Source organism: Mastigoproctus giganteus, chromosome 10 (assembly GCF_048544385.1).
Source record: "Mastigoproctus giganteus isolate SK-2022 chromosome 10, ASM4854438v1, whole genome shotgun sequence".
NCBI classification, from domain to species: Eukaryota; Metazoa; Arthropoda; class Arachnida; order Uropygi; family Thelyphonidae; genus Mastigoproctus; species Mastigoproctus giganteus.
Window position 1 is genome coordinate 19,697,099 of NC_143584.1, and position 18,195 is coordinate 19,715,293.

At 35.6% G+C, this 18,195-nt stretch overlaps 1 protein-coding gene across 1 annotated transcript in view; it reads right to left on the reverse strand.

Annotated features, from left to right (window-relative positions):
* Positions 1 to 18,195, reverse strand: part of LOC150078829 (uncharacterized) — a 52,718-nt gene that overhangs the window by 18,434 nt on the left and 16,089 nt on the right. Inside the window, exons 6-7 of the mRNA XM_090382399.1 lie at positions 3,632 to 3,718; positions 364 to 447 (exon numbers count right to left, since the gene is read on the reverse strand). Of these exons, the coding sequence (XP_090238525.1) occupies positions 364 to 447; positions 3,632 to 3,718 (171 nt within the window). The remainder of the gene's footprint in view (positions 1 to 363; positions 448 to 3,631; positions 3,719 to 18,195) is intronic.

The following is an 18,195-nucleotide window of genomic DNA, read 5'->3' on the forward strand; positions in this document are numbered from 1 at the left end:
AGAAAATCAAACGTAAAGCTGTATTTTTAACTATTTAAGTGAAACTTCGCATTATTAGGGCAGCGCTTAATTGGGCCAAAATGCACCAGTCCCGATGTGTCCCAAATAACCAGAATTGACTGTATATTTACAGTGGCATTTCAAAACAAGAGACTTATAATACTCAAATTTAGCTGTAACTATTTCAGAAATGGAAATAAAATGATGAAAACAAATATCCATGCAGAGTTGAAATGAATATATGGAAAAGGGAGCACAGAAATGATTTACAATAAAATTGATATATTAATAGCATAGATTAAATCTATTAATTAATGAGTGCATCATAATAATTTTATGCACTGGTTGAACAGAGAAACTTACACGTGGAAATATCAGTTCATCTTTGCTGCTCTCATCTTTGACTTTCAGCCTAGTTCTGGTAACGTCAAAAGGTGTTGCAAATGCCTAATAAAAATAATAATGAAAATTAGCACATTCTGTGCATAAAATAGAATTTACAAAATGTGACCATTAGAGTTATGCCATCTTTACATAAACTCATAGGTAGCTGAAAACTTAGGAACTAAAAAATGGCAAAAAAGAGAACCTGCTAAAATGCCAAACTATATTGGCAGGTAAAAATTACAAATAAAAATTACAAATTTTTGATAATGATTAACCCTTTATCAGCTGCATGGAATAGATATCTCTTCAAGCATTTTTTGTAATACCTTTTGTGTATTACAAAATTTTTCTCTGCACTGCTGAGACCCTGACTACCCTTCAAAATCTGTATTAAAAAAATCTTTTTACTTGCAATGACAAATGCAATTAAAAATAAGACTTAGGTTTCTTGTGATGTCCAATGATATTCTCCAAGTCATCAACAGGGAAGGTAAGAAAGAGAATAAACACCTTCCAGAGGAAGTAAAGAGCAATAATATTGAAAGCAACCCTTTTACCACTACAGAAAATCTGCCACAGATTAGTAAAAAGGCCTTCTGTCAGGAATAAGCAAACTAAAAGAACGAAAGCTTGCAACAACGTAAGAATAAAACTTTATTAAAATATACTGATATACTAGTAAAAAAATTCCATTTATGAATAGAAAAAGTGATAAGAATATACAGATAAAGAATAAAAGCAATAAAACAAAATATGCACAATGAAGCTTTCAGAACAATGTGTTCCTTAATCAATTTTAGAAGAAAGTAGTATGATGGCATACTGTCATTATATTAGAGAATACATTAGTCACAGAAAATATGCAACCAGAAAATGTGACAGCTTACGATAATGACAAACCAGAATGAATATGGTGACCAGAAAGTATTGGGGGGGGGGGGGAGAAAGGAGGGTTAAAGAAAAAGATGAAAAAAAGTTTATTTTTTTTTCTCTTTCATCCCCCAATATTTATCATTCTGGTAATGGCCATTCAGGAATTCACTAGTTTGTCATTATCACATGATATAATGATAATATGCCATAGTAATTTTCCTTAAAACTGATAAAGGAGCAGATCACTCCGAAAGTATATTTTGCTTTATCGTTTTGGTTCTTTATTGGTACATTCTTATCACTTGCCAGATTAGCAAAAAGGCCTCATGCATCAGGAATAAGCACACTATATATAATAAATCTTGCTACAACCAACAAAACCTAAGGAATAAACCAGTAAAATAAAATACAGTATAATGAAAAATAAAATTAATTTTTTAGTTTTATAACATATTTAATTTCACCAGTATATTTTAATAAAGTTCTGTTTCTTATGTTTTGTCAGTTGCTGCAAGATTTATTTTAGTTTGTCATATTCTTATACAAGTTCACGTTACATAGGTTGATGCTAGCTCTTGTTTTCCTTGCAAATCATGACTGAGAGAGAGCATCTGTTCTAGCTACCAAACCATAGTGGCAACGTGAATGCAATAACCTTGCCAATATTGTAAGGAAGAAGATCATAGAGTGGCATTTAGAAATCAAATAACATAATGCTACACTTTGCCATAAATCTATGATGTTGAGTTTACAGACAGTCATAAAAATTAATGGTAAAAGGCTCCACTATCACTCCTGTTGTAGAATCATTAATTAGAACTGGAGCAAAACCAATATAATACATTTTGCTTATGCACTTTAACATGAGACAGAAATAATTTAAAAAAAAAAACCCAAACCCTGTGTCAAAGTAGTCTGAGAATCCCAAATTTACCAAAGGAACTGACACCTGCCGTGTTCTTCAAACTGCCGAGTTGTCAATTTTTTCTGCTTCAATTTTGCCAGCCAACACACATCTTAAAATCAAATACAGTAAACCCCCGCTATTCGCAGTATCTGTATTCGCGGTCACTGATTTAATATAAAATGAAACCTAAAAAAATGTGAATTTTAAATCGCCGTGAACATTTTCCACCATAAAAAACATGGGTGTAGCTAAAATCATCTTTCCCAGTCAAAACAGTGCTCAGTGGGTGGGGGGGTGACAAAATCGCGAGCGTGGATGTTTCTCGCTAATCCTTGTTCAGTATGTGCTATGCACTTGTCATGGAAGGTTTCGTCGTTTGCTTTTAATTTATATGCTTATAAATTGAATAAATTTATCAATTTATGAATTGATATGCTTACAAAAGTGAAAAATCTACTGTTTTGCAGTGTGTTAGTGTAAACAGACTTTTTCGAGTGTGTTAACGGAAGAAAGTGACTTTAATAATAAATAAAAAAAATTGCCAAAGCTGAAATTAGACATTTTCTTTTCTAACCCCTACAAAAATATGGCTATGAATAACAAGGGAATTGTGAAAAGATCAAAGGTGGTGACATTAGCGAGTAAAATTCAGTCATTAGACAAAATTTGTAATGGTGAAAGTGTCTCGTCAGTGGCAAAACATTATAAAATCAATAAGTCAACGATACAATCAATCAAGAAATCTGAAGAAAAAATCCGCCATAGTGTCCGTGAAAACGCGCTAATTGCTTCAAAAATTTGCTCTGTAACTCGTGATGTTAAATTAGAAAAAATGGAAAAGGCTTTAAATCTGTGGATTTAAAGCTTTTTCCAAATAAAATTCCCCTTTTCATCATTCGTGAAAGGGCAAAATACCTTTATAAACACCTTTATCAACACTTGAGCAAAACTGGTGATAGAACTGGCGGGATAAGTTTTTTAGCTATAGCAAAGGTGCTGGATTGAAAGATTTGTTTGAAATTTCTAATAAATATTACATTTAATATTAAATTGTTTCTTATTTTCATTTCGATGCCTTATGCTTGCATTTCACTATGTACTGTCTATGTACATAGTCATATTATGAATTATGAAGGTACATATAATACATACATAGACAAAATTTTAGACTAGTTTTTCTTATATATTTCATACTTTGGAACGGAACCCCTTTATTACTATGGGAGCCATAACTCGGTATTCGCGGCATTTCTCAGGAACGTAACCCCCGCAAATAGCGGGTGTTTACTGTATTTCAATCTGGTTTCTTTTCAAAATAATAAACATTGCATTGTTGAATTTATGACAAAAATAAACAGTTAATTTATGGCATAAATTAAATTTAATTCTAGTTTCCTCATTAAGAAAATATGAAACAAAATCACATCATTGTTATGGATATTTACAGTATTATGACAGAAGTACCTTGAATGAGGAGAATTCATTAACATCTCTTAATTTGCTATTTTGAATGATGCCACTTCCAGCATTGTTCCTTTCAAAGAAGTCTACCTAAAAAAAAAAAGTTTCTACTATAAAACTATAATCTCCAATTTGTTTTTACAGTTGATTACTATACAAATACACTTACAATTACACTCCAGATATTTCTTGTACAGTTTATTTATTCACATTTAAATTCATAAAAAGACTATGCAGGAAACACCTGTACTTCAATCAGAAATTGTTAGAGAAACCTACATACTGAAAAACTACAGGGTCAATCAATAAAAAAAAATAAATAAAAAAATAAATAAATAAAAAAATTGCCAAAGCTGAAATTAGACATTTTTTGATATACAATGATTTTGGCATTAACTAGCAGAGCAGGCTTGGGAGGATGTGTAGCTGCCAGTGGTAACTTCAAAATCATTGTTTGACAAGACACACTGGAACAATGTATTTATAGTGAAAACATTTCATTCAAAATCATCATCATCAGCCATTTTCAATCCACTGCAGGATGAAGGCCTCTCCAGCACCTTTCCAGTTCCTTCTGTTTTGAGCACTGGCCATCCATTTACTACCCAAAAACATTCAAAAATATTGTAGTGCAAGTGCAGTACAAATTTTCTAACAAAGTTCGATTGCAGGGAAGGTCACAAAGGTCAGTGATAAACAGCAAAGATGTCAGCAGTATTTAGTTTACATAACCTTTTGACAGCCTTATACGCTTGTTACCACCATACAGATGCCTAGTTTCCAGAAATTTCAATTTACAGAACCCTAGTTTTTTGCAGTGAGAATATCCCTTTATGCTCCCAACTAATTTGCTGCTCATCTGCACCCTTTCTAACAGATCTATATCCTTCTTAAAATAAGGTTTCCAAACCTGTATGCAATATTCCAGATGAAGCCTAATACATTGCTGCAAACTTTTGACAAGCTGAAGGTTAGCTGTTTCTAAATGGAGGGGGGGAACAGTTTTTTAAAGTTCACACTACACTAGAAATTAAATTTCACTAACAAAATACACATTTTATATTAAAATACAGCCATGAAATTGTTTTACTAGTACAGTAAGCTTTTAAACATTAGTTACATTTCTGTCTGTGGATTTATGTTTGGATTGTCTTTTAGACATCAACTAATTATGACTGCTTCAAGAGATACATAGCAGACTTTGCACCTCTTCAGAAATGGTGAGTTAAAGTTTTGTTTATAACAATGGCATTGTTATTCAGGCTTAGCTGTCAACAGCATTTCTACAATTGCCAGTGGGACAACATATCACCTGAAAACTGAAGGTAATTCTTTTGTCATACGCTTAGTGTTGATAATATTTATTGCCCTCTGTAAACAAAAAAGGTCTAAATAGGCTACTGATTGACTATTTGCTAGTATTGCAATACTAACTACGGGGAAGTAACGTTTTGCTATACATTAATGAACTGTTGGTAACTTATCACTAACAGTTCGTTAATGTATTGAAAGAGAAGAACATTATTAATTGGTAATCTGAATTCTGATGTTTGGGAACCACCAAGCTCTTCAGTCACAACCTGCCTTCTGCAGTAGCAAGCAATGCCTTCAACCCTTGAAAATATTTCTCTCAATACAAATACTACCTGCAGTTCAAGTGCTCAAGGAATATAAATATGCCATATATACTGGAAGAAGTTGGCATTACTGGTGAGATCCTAACTGATTGCAGACCAGTTAAATATAAGCAACAGAGGGTTGTCATAAATGGTTAGTGTTCTTGGTGTACCAACACATAAGTGGGGTCCTTCAGGAATCAGTGCTGGGGCCCTCTCTTTTATAATTTTCATAAATGATATTGATATACGATCACCATCGTATATCACTACATAGTAAAAGCTATATCTAATGCCTACAAACTGTACAATAACTTTTATACACCCTGCTACAACCTTAAAAAACATAAGAGAATTACAAGACAATTTTATCATCACCCAGTAGATAAAGCTTCCTACAACTTTGCCATATTTTGTAAACAATTTTACTGTAATCAACTTAAAAATGAAATAGAAAATAGCTCCACTTCCACTTTAATCCTTCTGCCACAGTTAAAAAGCTAATTGCTTTACATAAAAGGTTACATACTAAATTACAGAACTCAACCCTACCATTTCTCTATATGATTGCTAAATTCCATAAACAACCCGTAGGTTTCACATTCATTACTAGCTCCAAACAGTGGCTGCTACCTTCCAGCCAAACATTTTTTCAAACTACTAAAAACTATTCTTAATAATCTCACATCTATTTGGATAACAAATAATAATCTAGCTGTCATTAATATCTTCAAATCTAATATTACCATAATAAACATAGAAACATTTTAATTCACCAACCTTTTTACCTCCATACACCACATAACTTAATGATATTTGTGCTAAAACAACTTTATCACAGATACAAAGATAAATTAAATATAAATGAAAATACTTGGAACAACTAAGTAAAACCTCTGTTTATTCAATAACTATATCTTCAATGGTAAACTTACCTATAAACAAACTATTGGTGCTCTTATGGGTTCCCAAATTTCCAGCTTAGTATCTAACCTATTCTTGCATTATTATGAAGAACTATACACCATAAATAATCCTAATTATAAGCTGTTAGCTTTCAGATATGTAGATGACACCCTAGTCTTAAATACTAACTTTGAACCTATAGCCAAAGCTATTTACCCCAATGAAATTAAGTTAAATAAAATAAAGAAAACTCCACTAATTACACAGCCAACTTCCTTAACCTCAATATTACTCTTAGCACTACTTCACCTCCATATAATATTGACATACATGATAAAAGAAATAAATTCAACTTTGATGTCATCTACCTTACCAACTGGCATTCCAATATTTCCAACAAAATACATAAAAATATAATATGTACCCAAACCATCAGATTAGCTTACATATGTAGTAACCAACTAGTGTTCACCAAAGCTCTACAACTCCTTTATAATAAGCTTCACAACAATAATATCCCTATCTACTTTGTAAAATACTGTTTCAATATAGTTTCCCATTTGATCAGAAATAAATTCAATTCTAATTTAATTGAACTTGTACTTGATTACTATGTACTGGTCAGTTCTAAATGTATCTGTATAGTTGTAAAATTATCTGGTGGAATTCCCCTACTTGGTAAGTAATAGCTATACATGATTTCCGATGCAACTATTTCCTTCGGATTTATTACTTTGTCTCTTTACTCACTAAGTTTCTACTGTTATGTTTTCATTTTTCTAATGTATCCATTGGATTTGTTTTAATAATCATTCATGAAATTACTTATAATTAACTACCATGTTGCGTCTTTACTGACTTCTATTAATTTGTTTCAAGTTATGGTTTATATTATATGTAGAATTGGCATTTTTGGATCTTGGATTTTTTAAACGTGTTAACACACCACACCTTTGAAAATCAATCTCTAGTTTTTCTACTAAAATTATATAGTAGCCTTCAGATTTTAGTGACTTTGGTCTTTACCACTAAACTTTGTATATAACACTTTATACAATCTCCTAACTACATCACTATTAGGTATAGAGACATCCAAATTATTGATTCCTCGGAATTACTTCTTGTTCTTCCTTCTGAAGAATGAACTGTTTCACATCCATAGAGGCGCCTCCGTAGCCAGGTGGACAGGAGCAGCAGTGCATAGCACACACTTCTTGATTAGACCGGGGTTCGAGCCCGTGACCATCAAATACGGAGGATGCGGAAAGGTCGGGGAATGACCACCGCATTTCCCGGAGCAATATGGCCTTAGTTGCTAATGCTCCTAAAAACCAAATAACAAACAAACACATCCATAGACTTGTTTCCTGTTCTTTCATAATTAGATTCTTAACTACACTACCATTGGATATATCAACTGGTGCTTCATCCTTGGATTCATTAACTATTCTTTCCACAGTGAATTCACACCTGATACTACCCGTGGATTCATCTAAATTTATATACATGGAATTAATTCCTGTTCTTTTATAATTGGATCCCATCTATGGATCTTAAGTTACCATGTTACTTATATATACCTGGAATTATACCACTTCATAAGTGGATTCTTAACTACCTTTGGATATAATGTCAACTGATTCTTTTCCTTGGATTCATTTACTATTCTTTCCATAGTGAATTCACACCATGTCCTTTTTAAGTGGATCCCAAATACACCACTTATGGATCTTAAGTCACCATGTTACTTATATCCCTGGAATTATATCACTTCATAATTGAATTCTTAACTACTCTACCTTTGAATATAATGTCAAATGATTCTTTTCCCTAGGATTCATTTACTATTCTTTCCACAGTGAATTCACACCTGATACTACCTGTGGTTGCATCTAGATTGATATACAGAGAATTAATTCCTGTTCTTCCATACTATAGTTGTTTCTTAGAATTGTTTCATATACATTGACTTATTTCCTGTTCTTTTATAATTGGATCCTTAACTACACCACCTCTGGATCTTAAGTCACCATGTTAATTATTTCTAGAAATTTAAATTAGTTCTTTTTCCTTGGATGTATTTTTTTGCCAAATTGGATTCTTTATAAATTGGACTATAGATTATAATTATTAATCTATTTATATCTCAAAACATTTGATGATTCTTGTTTTCTATACTCTGATACGTTTAAAATCATTCTCTTATATGACTATTCAGCTCAATATAACATAGCCTTATCATTTGGCCTCGAGTGCCAAGCGAGTGATCAAAGCGAATCTCAAAGGCCATTCTCTAGAATTAACTGTTTTCAGAGAATTTTCAAGTGTTTGTTTACTAAGTTATTTCTTTTCTGCTCTTCTCAATAAAGAAGTAAGCTTAAGTAAGCTTTTCAAAAAGAAAGGAAAGGTATCTTTCTTCTTGTATATAGAACTAACCTACATAACACACTAACCACTAATCTCTTCTTGCTTGGTATCTGGTAGCACCGCTCCTGCCTCCACATGGCAGGGCCAGTAACCTGGGGGAAAGTTATCCTCCAGGGCTAAAAGGAGCAACCATGGATTGCGACAACTACCCAGCACTTGAGCCCAGACGCTCATGTCATGACATTAATGAAACCGAATGTGACCATCCCAATCTAAGAGACTAAGCAAAAATGGGAATCAACAGGAATATCCAACTTTCCTCATATTACATTCTCTTTCATCCAAACCTATGAGTGCCCTTTCACCATTTCTAATTCAGAAATGTTTAGAAAGTGTAGCTAGTTCACCAAAAATGGTGAAAAGACTGTTCCGGAGATCTACTAGTTGAAACAACTAAACATCAGCATTCTCAGGCTCTACTGAATTTGTCTGCTTTGGGTGGAATACCTGTACAGGTCACCCCTCATGCTACATTAAATAGTTCCAAAGGAGTAATAGCAGAGTGGGATCTGATGAATGTCGCTGAAGATGAGATAGTAGAAGAATTACAAGAGCAAAAAGTCATTCAAGCTAAATGAATAATGTTCAAAAAAGATGGTGAACTTGTTCCGACTAGCAACATTATTCTAACGTTTAGTACACCAATCTTACCATCATGTGTGAAAGCCTGATACCTTAACTGCCATGTACGTTCCTACATTCCCAACCCAATCAGATGTTTCAAATGCCAAAAATTTGGACACTCACAAACGGTATGTCGAGGGGACTCCATCTGCCTGAACTGCGGCTCCAAAGCCCATTCACAAACAGACTGCATTGCAGAAATGCCACGATGCCCAAATTGTAAAGGCCAGCATCCAGCGTATTCAAAAGCATGTGAACTCTGGAGGTTGGGAAAAAAACATCCAAAAATACCAAGTTGAACAAAAGGTCACCTACCAAGAAACTTGGAAGCAAGTTATGCTCACCATGCCAAAAGTTACCTATGCTGCAGTAACCAAAAAATATCAATCAACTGATACACAAACGGCAGTCACACTATCCCCATCCATTTCAAATGTCGATTGGACTCGATCAGTGCTTTCGTCCCCACAACCATCATCTACAGAACAATGTAAAGTAACTTGTGCTAGCAACACTCCGCTAACAGTCCCACCAACTGCAACTGATACTATGCCAGAAACTGCAAAATTGAAAGCATCAGCGTCAAATGCTGCAGACCAACCATGCTCAGGAAATATGGATATAGATTCTGGTACCCTGCAAGAAGAGGCCATTTTAGATTTACACGCAGAAGACGGACACTGGGTGCCCTGCCTTCCGGAAAAAAGAAAGGATGAAACTAGATCGACTCAAACAGGCAGGATACAAAAAACAGACAGAACCATCTACAACCTAAAACTAGATAATGCAGAACATTATACAATGAAACTGTAGAGGTCTATGAAGCAATATTTTTGATATTTATGATCTAATCAAACAGCATAGTCCAGTTATCATCTGCCTGCAAGAAACCAATGTAACTCCACAGGTGACTAAAAACTATAGTATCTACCAATAAGACAGAAACAGTACTAACTCTACAAGAGGAGGCGTAGCCATATACGTACTGACGACAAGGTTCCTACAAAACAGATCCCTCTGCAGACCACATTAGAGGCTGTAGCGGTACGTATTGTTTTGAGTTTTATGCTAACCGTAGTCTCTGTGTACCTCTCCCCAAACAAAGAATTTACTGTAAAAGAGCTGGAGGATCTTATAAAGCAGCTTCCATCTCCTTTCATTCAGCTAAGAGGTTTCAATGGGCACCATCCTATGTGGGGATCTCCCAAGATAGACAAACGAGGAAAACTCATTGAAACAGTTGTTGATAATCAGAATCTCACATTATTAAATACTGGTGCTAATATTCACTTATATTCACTTTCCCACCGGAGTATCTACTGCCATAGATCTATCAATATGTTCTCCAAAACTATTTCCAATTATTCAGTGGTTAGTTTTAAGTAATCTACTGAATAGTGATCATTATCCAATCATTTGCAAATTGCAAACAAATAGAACCTCACATATAGCCAGCCACATAAAATGGAAATTTACCAAGGCAGATTGGAACAAGTTCACCAATGCAATTTTTTTTGATGATCAAGTCATCAAAAGCCAGCCTATAGATGATGTTACTGACCACATTACTACAGATAATAACAGCTGCAACCTGCTCTATTCCCAAAACCAGAGTTGGTCCTCATAGACATGTCAATGCCTGGTGGAATGATGCATGCTGTGATGCCAAAAAAGAATGATTCACGCTCGATTAGTATGGTACCTAGAATCTCATTCGATAATGAACAGGAACCAGTACGGCTTTAGAAAAAAATCGGTCATCTCTAGACCAAGGCAGAATCCAATATATGGAATGCTTTTATCCAAAAGAACATCTTGTCATGGTCTGCCTGGATATAGAGAAAGCCTTTGATACCACCTGGTGCTACGGCATTCTTCAAAACCCCTAATCATACAGAGCTTTCTACAAAACAGAACCTTTCAAGTGCATTACTGCAATTCTATATCCCGCACATTTGTTCAAGAAGATTGTTTGTTTGTTATTTGGTTTTTAGGAGCATTAGCAACTAAGGCCATATTGCTCCAGGAGTATGCGGTGGTCACTCTCTGACCTTTCCACATCCTCCGTATTTGGTGGTCATGGGCTCGAACCCCGGTCTAATCAAAAGTGTGTGCTACGCACTGCTCCTCCTGCCCACCTGGCTACGGAGGCGCCTGTTCAAGAAGACGGGGTCCCACAAGGATCAGTTCTTAGTGCGATGCTCTTTGCAGTTAAGCTAAACAATGCAACAGAGAACATTCCAGTTAATGTTGACACCTATCTATATGCAGACAACCTTACAATATCCTGCCACTCACAAGATATGCGCTCAATCGAGCGTCAATTGCAGCTCTAAATAAATAAATAAAACACAATCGTGGGCATCCTATAATGTCTATTGCCTTTCTGCAACAAAAACAACTGCTATCCACTTTTGCAAAAAGCGTCAGCTGCATCCAGATCCTGAACTAAGGTTAGGAATCCAACAAATACCGTTTAGCCACAATATCCGGTTCTTGGGACTAGTACTCGACACTAAACTTACTTTTCAGGTGCATATAAGGCAATTATGGATGCAGTGCATGAAAAAGATGAATATCCTCAAAGTTAACTCTTCCATGGCGTGGGGAGCTGATCATTTCACACTTCAGCACCTATATCGAACCTTAATAAGATCTCGTCTGGACTATGGAGCTCCAGTTTATGATTCTGCACGTAAGACAGCATTGGCTTGGCTCAATCTTGTCCAACATAGTGCTCTCGGGATTGCCTCCGGAGCTTTTAAGACATCCCCAGTACAAAGTTTGTATATAGATTCCAATTAGCCTCCACTAAATCTTAGGAGAAATGTATTGCTTCTTAGCTATACAGCCAAATTATGTAGCCTCCCTTCTCACCCTATCTGGACATATCTTTTTGAACCTCAGTGGGAAAACTTATACAGAAACAAACCCAATGAAAATAAACCTGCAAGTATCCGGCTACAAGAGTTAATAGAAGACTGGGGCATCTATCTTGGAAATATATCTCAAGCTGCAGATGCAAGCACCATGGGCAATGTATATATCTCTTTACGATAACTATTTTCTTCAGTGGGGAAAACGCTACCTATCAAACCACAATCTTAGACAGTTACATGCAGCTCATGCGTTGCTCGCAGTCTCCAAATATATACAGATGGCTCAAAACTGATATATCCGTGGGAGGTGGAGTAATCAGTCCTACAACCACTGTTTCTGTCCAGTTACCACTTGAATGCAGTGTTTTTACTGCTGAACTGTATGCAATCAAAATGGCTTTAAATGTCCTTAATGATCCTCTAAACACCCAGATCATAATATACACAGACTCTTTAAGTGCTGTGAATGCCCTACGGAATAAATCACAAAATTTCCATCTACTTATTCCACAAATGTCGGAATTCCAGGAAACGAGCATGCAGATGAAGCAATTACATTCCAGTTCCATATTCTGACTACAAACCAATCATATGCCAGATATGCACTGAAATATGGTCTGAAATGTGACATCACCAAGCAGGTAAAGCTCCTTCAAATAAAGCAGAATCCACAGCTATGGAGATCCAGTTCCCGATTAAACAGGCAGGAAGAGGTTGTGCTTGCAAGAGCACGAATTGGCCATACACATCTAACACACCTATTTTTACTGCTAGGTGAAGATCCTCCACTTTGCTCACATTGTAGTTCCACACTTACCATGAAGCATATTATCGTCAAGTGTCCACATTACCATTCAGCTAGAATTGCATGTTTCAGATCACTACTAAATTCACAAAACCCAGTGCAACTAAGACATATACTTGGAGATGATGCCAATTTATCAGAATTGTTTATTTATCTGAAAATGATCAATGTATACAACCACTTCTAGACCCATCTCTAATGTATTGATGAACACTCAAAAGTAACAGGCGCAATTTGGGCATAGCAGCCCTTGCACCAATAAATCCCACTACAACAGCCTTATCATTTGGTCTAATGTGTATTTCTTTTTTCAGCGTATTGTACAACACTATTTACCCATTAATGATAACATGTTTAATTTTGTATGACTTTATCATGATAAAGTCATACTATTCCAACCGCATTTCTTTTTCCAACACTAATTTTAAATTAATCTCCATACACTTGTATTCTAAATACGACTATAGAGGTCACTATTTCCCCACTGTTTCGCATTTCTTCACAGCTTACTATTAAGTCTGCTACACTGCTATAAATTGCTTTTTCATGTAGTTATATTGCTATTGTGATTGAATTTTGTGTGCATTCATCTACTCTACTGAATATGTGCGCGTCATCCCCCCTCCACCTTTTTCAGTTTGCTACGTAGATATTTTTTCCCGCCAGCTTGTTTCCGCTGCACATTTCTTGAAGTTTCCAGGTATTGTTCACTTTCACTTTCTGATTATACTTTCAGTTTCGTTTTAGATTCGTTTCTCGGCATGTTTCGACACATATTTTTCATTTTAATACAAGCATTTGGTATTAGCTCCCATTTACTAACGCTTACAAATAACAGAGCTCTTACTGTAAGGTTGGGCCTCACAATCCCAGCAAGCTTATTGTTATTTAATAACTTTTTATCTTTCTGCTGTCTTTTTTTCTACTGTACTTCCCATTTATAAAACTATTAGTGTATACGAGGGTAATACGAATATTCCTACTATCCTAATTCTATTGCTATTTTTCGTCTTTATTTATTTAAAATACTTCTTTTTTCCTTCTCCATTCTCAATTTAATACCTCACCCTATACCATGTGCTTGTTCCAAATTTAATTAAATCATTTAAATCCTATCTATAAATAATTAAATCCTACACTAAAAATTCTACATATTTATATTAACCATATTTATTCTAACTTGATCCTTATTTTTACCTTAATAAATTACACTGCGTTGGGACTACCTTGTCCATACTGTATTAGAATGTGCTAATTTCATTTTCATTGCTTTTTGGCCTATCACTTTTCTTCTACTACTATGGACAAGTATAGAAACGCAGTTCCTGATACATGGTCAGGTGTAGTCCCCTGATGAAATACCTGGTCATGTATCAATATTTATTTATTTCAACTGACGTCAGATCAAGCATATTTGCCTTAATTCGACCATTTTCTAAACATGTTTCCCTCCCGTATCTGATGACAGCTATAACCCCCAGGGGCTCACATCTGGTGAGTATGGGCTTGGCACACCCAGGGTCCTGAGCTGGATATCATCATTCTTCTCTTTCTTGGTGATTCCTTTCGACCTCTCTCTCTCTCTCTCTCTCTCTCTCTCTCTCTCTCTCTCAGGGTAACTCGGGAATTTTTTTTTGGCTGGTGCAGCATAAGCCTCAGGCTCCCTTGCACCATATGGCTAATAATAATAATAACACTATAATTTTATTAGTATTCTGATGTACTAACTTTACTTTACAGTTCTCCCACTTTCTATTGGCTTGGTAATTCAACCCATAATTCTATTAATTCATCTTAACCTTTAGGGTATTAACATTCTTTCACCTTTCACAAATCTACTATACTTCTTTTTTTACTTTCCACACCCTTCTAGTTACTGCCACTTTGTGTAACTTTCACATCCATTTATGCATACTTTATTCAATATATTAATACAAACTTATATATATATATTCATACCCGTCTAACATTGAGCTGCTTAGTGTTGGTGGGAGCACAGTAGCATTTATTATGCCTAAATTACTGTTGCAATTAACAGATTTAGATTCTTTTTTAGTTTTAGTATTAGCAGAAACAAGCAAATTGTATGAAAAATAAAAAGTAGAAGAGTATAAAGTTTCTCGACCCCAATCATTTACCTTTGTCCTTATTCACATAAATTCACTACCCACCCAAGGCTTTACTGTAGAACTTATCCCTTGGTGCTTTACACTGAGACTGGTGCACTGGTGCCTTGCACAGCAATCTTTTTTCTGCCTCTACCCTTTACATTATAGTTACTGCTTTATAACTTGAAAGAAAATATGCATTTCCTAGACTAAAAGTCCATCCACACTTTAATATCTATTTTGACTAACACCGCATTTCTCTTAACCCCATACCAACTGCTAAGCAAGTCAGAGCTGGTGACTATTGCCCCTGCCCTGAGGCGGGAACTCCACTATCTAAACATAACTCAACAAACAATACGATATACATAATGACTCCAAACTTGTACAACCACTATTAAAAATACCCTCTTTTCAAATAAAACCCGTATAACACAAAATCTCATATTTACACTGCACTACTTACACTATATACATTTCAAGTATCACTAACAGCACTACACCTATTTGCAAAGGCAACATTAACAACATCAACAAACTTCAAAATAATTCTCCTTGCTGCCAAAAACTGAACACAATTCCCTACTCTCAATATGCCTTTCCAGTTCATACCTCAAATCAGTATATATCTCTTACATTTCCAAAAATATGTTGCAAGTTCTCAACATCACCACATATGCAATTAGGGTTTTGCACCAACACTAATGCTAAGGGTCTTGCCTAGCGGTGCCTCCATAGCCAGGTGGGCAGGAGCAGCAGTGCATAGCACACGCTTCTTGATTTAGACCGGGGTTCAAGCCCGTGACACCAAATACAGAGGATGCGGAAAGGTCAGGGAATGACCACTGCATATCCCCGGAGCAATATGGCCTTAGTTGCTAATGCTCCTAAAAACCAAATAACAACAACATGCCTAGCCCATGTACTGTTACCATAGTAGGATACAACCCAAATGCTGGTCAGTCTTTTCTTTGAGAAGTTATGCCTAATGTGGGCATACTCATACGACCAGACTCATAGCTGAACCTGCCCAATGTGTCTGCCACAAATACTGTACTTCAGTTTGAAATTATTTTCTGTCCTCTTCCAAATCTTTCTTGCACACATCTTTGTAATATCTAGACATGCTCTCACTCCATAAATTTCCATTGACCTATTAGTTTTCATGGCAAACTCTAAAGTCATCCTCATAATCACCAGGTCAATGGACTCATTTCAAGCAACTATTTGCAAAACATCACTGGACACAGTCCTGCCTGCCTGAGTCACCCCTAAAAGGGCAAACCATTGAGCAGATATCATGCACCTCTCAACAAGAGGGTGCTGCATCCTCATTCCTTGTGCTCACAAGCATAAACAGCTATGGGAATAATAAGACACTTACACAGCATATACAGGGCTAGACCCTTAATATCCTATTGCACTCTTACCAGTCTTTTGACCTCAGAGTATACAACTATTTTGTCTTTCACATATTTTTCATGGGGTAAAAAGGTCAACTTTTCATCAACTATGTCTAGGTACTTGACTTATGGGGCATATGACACTTGACTTTCAAACATCCAGACTAAGGGTATCTCCCAGAACTTAAGGTGCCTTTTAATAAAACCATTTTAGTTTTAGCCACAAAAATTTCCATTTCATGGGTTTCAACCCATTTCTCCAGACTTCCTATGCCTAACTGAGCATTATTTTAATTTCCACATGCTAAAATAAGGAGATCAGCATAGGCTATAACTTCAATACATCCCCAGTCACTTTCAACATATGAAAGGACAACCATGATAGAACTTTGAGGAGCACCTCTTGAAAAGTTCTTAATAATCTCATATTTTGTTCTAATCATAACCCTTCTTTTGCTGGAATAGCTTTGCATCACTTTATACAAGCTGTTAGGACATTCAATTAGCTTCAGCCTTCATATAACACTCTCCCACCACAGTCCATCGAATTCATCCCTTGTAGTCAATAAAGATAACCAGAATGTACTTGTCCTGTGTCATATGCACTGTCTCAACTATAGAACTCTTTGTAGATTTGTCCTTCTTAAAACCAAATTTTTTCTCCCAGCTCATATTCTTAGCTTGAGCAGTTGATCATCAACTCTTTTGATGATCAAATGCTCAAAAAAAAATCTTACCCGACACAGACAACAGGACTATAGGCCTATATGAACCAGGTCTTCTTTATCCTTCAATAAAATTTTTATTAGGGCCTCTTTCAAAATCTTGGGGAAAACACCTTCCCTAAGGCAACAGTTATATATATCTAGTAAGTTCACTCCATTTGTTTTTGATGATCAAATGCTCAAAAAAAAATCTTACCCGACACAGACAACAGGACTATAGGCCTATATGAACCAGGTCTTCTTTATCCTTCAATAAAATTTTTATTAGGGCCTCTTTCAAAATCTTGGGGAAAACACCTTCCCTAAGGCAACAGTTATATATATCTAGTAAGTTCACTCCATTTGTTTTTGAACACCTTTTAACGATCTCAACTTCCAACAAATCTCTTCCTGGAGCTTTACCGTTTTGCCCAAACCTACTGCTTCATTTAACACAGCAAATGAGAACTCATCGACATACTCCTCACCCACCTTATTTTCCCATCTAATTTGCATCTGTGCCAGGCTATCCAACCCATTTCTGTCCACCTGAAACAAGATTAGAATCTCCTCCATTGTCTCACTCCAACTTATTGCTCCAAGAGTGCTTGTTGCTTCTTAGCTGCATATGCCTTTTTCTAACTTTAATTTATCAAATAAAATTTCAGTGTTTTCCCCAGGACCTATCGAATGGGTGCACCACCCAGTGAATTTAACTGACCGCTCAGCTAAAATTTAAACAATTCTCGCAGTACCATACGGTACTGCTCACTAATCTTGATCGATGTTAATTTGAACATACTATGCAATCGAGGTCAATGCGACAGGAGTATATGCTAAATTACGCAATTAAGTTTTGCTTTGGATCGCGTAAGTCACATTTATAAATACAGAAAATTTTATAATATTGCAAAGTATTACACTTCCCACCCAGCTGGAAAAATTTTCTAGGGAGAATGCTGAATTTGATAGGGAATACTCCATGGGTTTTCAGTGCCTTTAGTTCAAAATAATTCTGCCACGATCTTTTCACAATCCTGAGATTTACTCTCACTTAAGCATCACATCTCTGTTTAAAACCTTGCACTTTCTGTT